At 40.2% G+C, this 6,000-nt stretch overlaps 1 protein-coding gene across 1 annotated transcript; it reads left to right on the forward strand.

The window, feature by feature from the left end:
- Positions 1-4,292: 4,292 nt before the first annotated feature.
- LOC138888601 (uncharacterized) lies at positions 4,293-4,811 on the forward strand. The gene has a single exon (XM_070170493.1). The coding sequence runs from the start codon at positions 4,293-4,295 to the stop codon at positions 4,809-4,811; it is 519 nt and encodes a 172-aa protein (XP_070026594.1).
- Positions 4,812-6,000: the final 1,189 nt, after the last annotated feature.

Below are 6,000 nucleotides of genomic sequence, written 5' to 3' on the forward strand. Positions count from 1 at the left end.
AAGCGTATCATTACCTGCGTCATTAGCAACATGAGTGTTACCTGTACGAGGGGCATCTTGCTCATCAGCGTTTATCGTGACATCTGCATGTGCAACGTTCTTGTTATCCCTTTGGGCGGGTTTATCAAGTATGGTGTTCAGAGTACTTGTTAGCCATTCTTCCAGCAGTCTTCTTACTGCCGGTGGTGACTCTCCTGTTGTAGATGTGGAGTCTTCCTTCTCGTGCGAAGCAATTACGCTTTCGTGCGGGGCAGGTAAAGCGTCTCCCCTGGGTGTGGTGCTCGGTGCCTCGTTTTCGTTATCTTCCCTGCTGTCTTCGTTGATGGTGTTCAGGAGGTTGGTTGTGACGCCTACTATTGCCTTGCATCTCCTTTCCCTGCCATTGTTAATTTGTGCAGAGCTAAGAAAAGGTGATTATCCCTCTCAAGGGTCTAGATGAGACTAAAATCTTAGCTAAAGAAATCCCCACAGACGACACCAAATTGTTTGACCAAAAGATATCGAAACCTTTTTGATTAAGTCAATTAATGAAGATGAAGAGGTAATTCCCAGCCAAGCATAATAAAAACTTGATTTAAAGATGTAAGGGATAACAAGGTGAATAATGCTTCTTAATATGATGAAACCAAATGATTAAGCATAAATATGATAACTTCGAATGTGGAAAAATATTGCAATAGATGCTATTAGCCAAGATAAAAATGATGTATGGATTTCAAAATTGTAACAAGCAAAAATTGTCTTTTTTGTATTCACTTTTCGATCCCCTGCTTTACAAAGTTTTCCCCCTCTATTTATAAGTGTCCCTTCCCTCTTGAACCCTAAAAAGGTATAACATAAAGAATATTCAAAAAATATATTCTCACTGTCTCCTACTACGCCTACACTAATGCAAATGTTGTGCGTTTGTTAACCGTCGTCAGTCGTCACCCTTTATAACGACCAAAGAATGTTGTGTCGTACGGGCCTCATCCCTCGCCGTACTCGTTAGTGATCGTGGTCATCCAAATTTGGACCTATACACAACTTGACTATGCTTCAATACTTAAGCAACTTGACTTACTATGCTTCAAAGTTCTGTATCAATTTTCACCGAATCCAAACATGCCATTAAAGGGAAGACTAAAAAGTAGTCGTTCAAAGTCACTTTTGGCACTGAATTTTATAATTTGGAGCACTTAAAAGTTAAAGATGACATAAGTACGTATCTGACCGATTTCACAAAGATTCTACAGAGAAAATAAGGACTGTTATACACAACTTAATCTCTATTACAACTTTAACTAGTGTAGACTGTGGAATTATCACTCGATATACCTAATACACACTTTTCCCATTTTCACAAATCTTATCTGCGTAAACCTAGCCTTTCATGTGTGTCGTACATCACTATTTTATTATGTAAAGAAATTTTTATGTCGATGTTTAATTCTTTTGGAATAAATATAGGCTTAGCTAATATATATGACACATTTGAAGAAAAAGATCCATATACTTGACACTGCTAGATGAACTGTAACAGTATTACTTCAACACCACCAAATTGTATTGATAAACAAGGAACTAAGTGATTACAATGAAAGCATCATGAACAACTCAAATTGGAAAATAACAATAATTGGAAACTAGAACAACAGAGAAGAAGGGGATGAGAAATTAGAAGAATATTGAGATGAGAAAATCAGAAGGTTCACACCACATATTGCCTGCCTATTCCTTAGTGGTATTTCCTATTTAACTAACTCTCTTTTCCAGCAAATTGTTAATCACGTGTTCAGCCCTTGCCCACTACGAAATCTGTTAGCTTTGTTGGAATCTTCCTCACGCGCGTGCTTCTACGTGTGGTGTCATTTTGCCACTGCTTGCTGTCATCCCTCGTGGCAACTTGGTCAGCATCCTTATCAGCATTTGACTCCACCTGTTTCACAACATGAACCTACTACTTTTCTACGAGTATCTTGACCTTATCAGAGATTTATTATGTTAGTAAGAAAATAGAAAATTTTAAATAGTATTATAATTTATATGTATTCAATTTATTTCTCACGTTTATTTTTATTCGGTACGATGATGACATGAGTTGAGTTTAAATGAATAAATATAATCATTAAGAATTCATATGGTCGACCCCGACTTGTTTAGGACTAATGTATAGAGTAAAATATGCTATGACATGTGGCCGTCCAAAAAAGGGACACGTGGAACCCAAGACGGGGGATGGCCAAAGATCGAAGGAAACTGTTCCGCTTGTCACCGGAAAAAATAATGCTCATAAAGATGTGATAAATGCTCTGCGCCCGGTAGTATTTAATAAAGAATATTCTGTTGCATTAAGAGCGATAACCCGTTACAGGAAATTTGACATTTTTATGTTCACCGTAACATCTTCATCAATGACCCTCGTAATTGACATTAAAGAAGGGCACAATCCTAGACCTCCTTCCCTAGACATAACTATAAATAGTGAGCTCAATTATCATCGTAAAGGATACGAATTTTCTAGCAAACTTACACTACATTCTATACAAAGCTTAATACAATCTTATTTTCTTGCTTTTTGATTTCATTGTTGTTGTGCCCGGAACCATGTTCCTAGAACTTTTGCTTCTGCTGTTTCGTCTACATCTTAAGGCTAAGTATTACATAATTCTTCGATTATTTTATTATTTCAGGATTAAATTAATTCGCTTGTCTAGAAACCACGTATAAATTCAACAGTGCTATTTTACGGGTAAACAATTTGGCTCCCCCCGTGGGGCCTAGATAGCCGCAATTAAATTGATCCTTCTCTTTTTACTAACATGTTTTGATTATTTTGTTTTAGAAAAAATCATAAGAAATGACAGATAACACTGTTAACAACACGCACAACCCCGAGATTCGAGGGGATCAAACTCATTTCGAGGATTCAATCAGTGACTCCCACAATGAGGAAAATGACACCACACCGGTGTATGACAGGCAATATCCTCGACAGGTTCGGGAGACAACTCTCGATGATGCTGATTAGGAATATGTCGTTGACGCGGTAAGGGTCTTGCAAGAGCAATAGGAGATCATTCTAGGCCACCTCACGCGACAGGATAAGGTGATGACGGAGTTGAAGCAGGCGCTGTCAGGGTCTTCGAATAATGCAAACAGACGAGATCCAATTCCTCCCGGTGTTCCCTCAAACCAAACAATATAGAGGGTTGACAACAACACTTCCAGGGGTAAAGTTGGCTCCGATGGGGCTGGGGGAGAGGATCTTGCCTCAATAACGAGAACGATCCTTTCAAGAATGAATTTTTACGATTTATGAGGGAAGTGAACGCATGCATGGACCAAATCCTGGGTGCGCCACCGGTGCTGAAAGGTTCGGACTCAAAAAAGTATACTCAATTGCCATACAAGCCAAGTGCGGCACCAGAATTAATCCTAAAGCAGTAAATGCTTGAAGTATGATGAAACTTCATACCCTTATGAGCATATTACCACCTATACAACGGCGATGAAGGGAAATGATTTAGCTCCTCATGAAATTGAATATGTGTTGCTAAAGAAATTTGGAGAAACTCTCAAGAGGGGAGCCTTAACGTGGTATTCACTGTTACCTGAGCATTCCATAGATTCCTTTGAAATGCTCGCAGACTCTTTCATCAATGCTCATGCCGGGGCCAGAAAAGTACAGGCCCGAAAGGCCGATATATTTAGAATTGCGCAAGGAGAGTCGGAGTTACTATGAGAGATCGTTACCTGATTCCAGAAGGAGACAATGTTGCTCCAGGCTATCTAGGATGAATGGGCAGCTGAAGTATTCACCAAGGGATTGAATCTGAGAAGTTCAGACACTTCCCGAAAACTGAAGGAAAGCCTGCTTGAGTTTCAAGCAACGACCTAGGCGGATGTCCACAACCGATACGAATCAAAAATAAGGATCGAAGATGATCAGGTTGGTTTTTCATCGTCAACTAAAGGATGATTACGACACGGACAGACGGACTACGAGGGGCCAGTTTTTGCCCTACGAACGGACCAAAGGCCATGGCAGAGGCCGTGTCAGCTTCCGGACAACTGACAAGTTTGCCGTTGACAGAAGGACTATTCACGGTCAGAACAATAGATCACTACAGGATAAAGAAACGACAGGGTCATGGGATCCTTCTTACTCGGAGTTATCAGAATACAACTTCAACGTCAATATAGTGGAATTGGTGTCAGCTATAAGAAACATCAAAGAGGCATGGTTCCTGAGACCAATGAGATCTGATCCAAGATAGAGGGATCCCAGCTTATGGTATGAATACCATGGGATGAATGGCTATTGGACAGGGGACTACAAACACCTCGGGGAAGAAGTGTCAACATTTTTGAAGAATGGTCACCTCAGAGAATTCTTAAGTGACCGAGCTAATAACAATTATGGTCGTAACCGGGACAATGTGGAACCGTCAAAAGCAGGAGAAGTTCCCCCATGCCAAATGATCAACATGATCTTCGGAGGGAATGAGATTAACGAGGTCACCTTTTCAGCAGCAAAGAAGATGGAAGTATCAATAACTCATAGTAAAAGGCTCCGGGAAGACGATATCACTTTTACGGAGGAGGATGCAGATGGATTGCTGGTACCACACAACGATACACTGGTAATTTCTTTAAATGTGCTAGATGTTAAGATTAAACGTGTTTTAGTGGATTGGGGAAATTTGGCTAATATCATACAATGGAGAGTATTGGAACAAGTTAAACTCACTGGAAGCATTATTCCGGCTACAAAGCTCCTCGCCGGATTCAACCTCGCAAGCGTGACAACCCGGGGAAATTTTTTATGACTCACCAACGTTGAAGGAGTAATGAAAACAACTATCTTTGAAGTGGTAGATGGTGATATGTGATACAACTGGGAAGGCTTTATTTGCACGAGATGAAAGTTGTACCATCAACATACCATCAATTGCTGAAGTTTCCAATGCCCGAAGGAATTAAGTAGATAAAGAGTGATCAATTAGCGACAAGGGAGATGAATGCAATTTTAGTCTCCAGTAGCAAAGTAAAGGAACACGCAGCATAACAATTACAGGAACCTGTACCTATTCCCGAACTAGATGAAGTTAGCCCTGGGGCAGAGGCATCGGAAATTATCAGGTGTCGAGATATTTTCAAGTTCCAGAAGAGATGGATGCAATGAAATCCACAGCGGAAGAGCTGGAGCAAGTTGCATTGTTCGAAGAATTTCTAGAAAGGAAATTCCACTTGGGGACAGGACTACACCCGGAGCTCAGGTTTGATTTTATTAAATTCCTTAAATCTAATGTCGATTGTTTTGCATGGTCGCATGATCGGTAAATATTGTTACAATATGATGCCCTTCGGGTTGAAAAATGCCGGAGCCACTTATCAACGGCTTGTGAATAGGATGTTTGAAAATCAAATAGGAAAAACAATGAAAGTTTGTATATACGATATGCTCGTTAAGTCTTTGAATGTATGTGATCACTTTAAACATCTACAAGAAACTTTCGATATCCTAAGAAAGTGTAATATGAAACTTAATCCCGAGAAATGCGCGTTCGGAGTTAGCTCTAGTAAGTTTCTGAGATTTCTGGTATCATAAAGGGGAATTGAGGTAAACCCCGATAAGATCAAAGCCATAGAAGATATCCCAAACCAACTATCAAACATGAAGGAAGTCCAATGAGTGAATTCGACATAGAATATAAACCAAGGACTGCAATTAAGTCACAAGTCTTAGCTGACTTCGTGGCTGATTTCAGTCTGGGATTATTGCCTCTAGCAACCTAGGAGGCAGTAATGGTGTCGGAATCGACATCGGGGGTTTGGACCTTATTTGTGGATGAAGTTTTTAACGTAAAAGGGTCCGGGATCGGAATAATCTTAATCACGCCTTCGGGGGAAACCCTAAGGCAAAACGGTTCCTTTAACTAACAATGTAGCAGAGTATGAAGCTTTGATTGCAGGGCTCGAATATACCCGGGGACATGACTCCAAGGTCATCAAAAT

This window comes from Nicotiana sylvestris, chromosome 3 (genome assembly GCF_000393655.2).
Source record: "Nicotiana sylvestris chromosome 3, ASM39365v2, whole genome shotgun sequence".
Classification (NCBI taxonomy): Eukaryota; Viridiplantae; Streptophyta; class Magnoliopsida; order Solanales; family Solanaceae; genus Nicotiana; species Nicotiana sylvestris.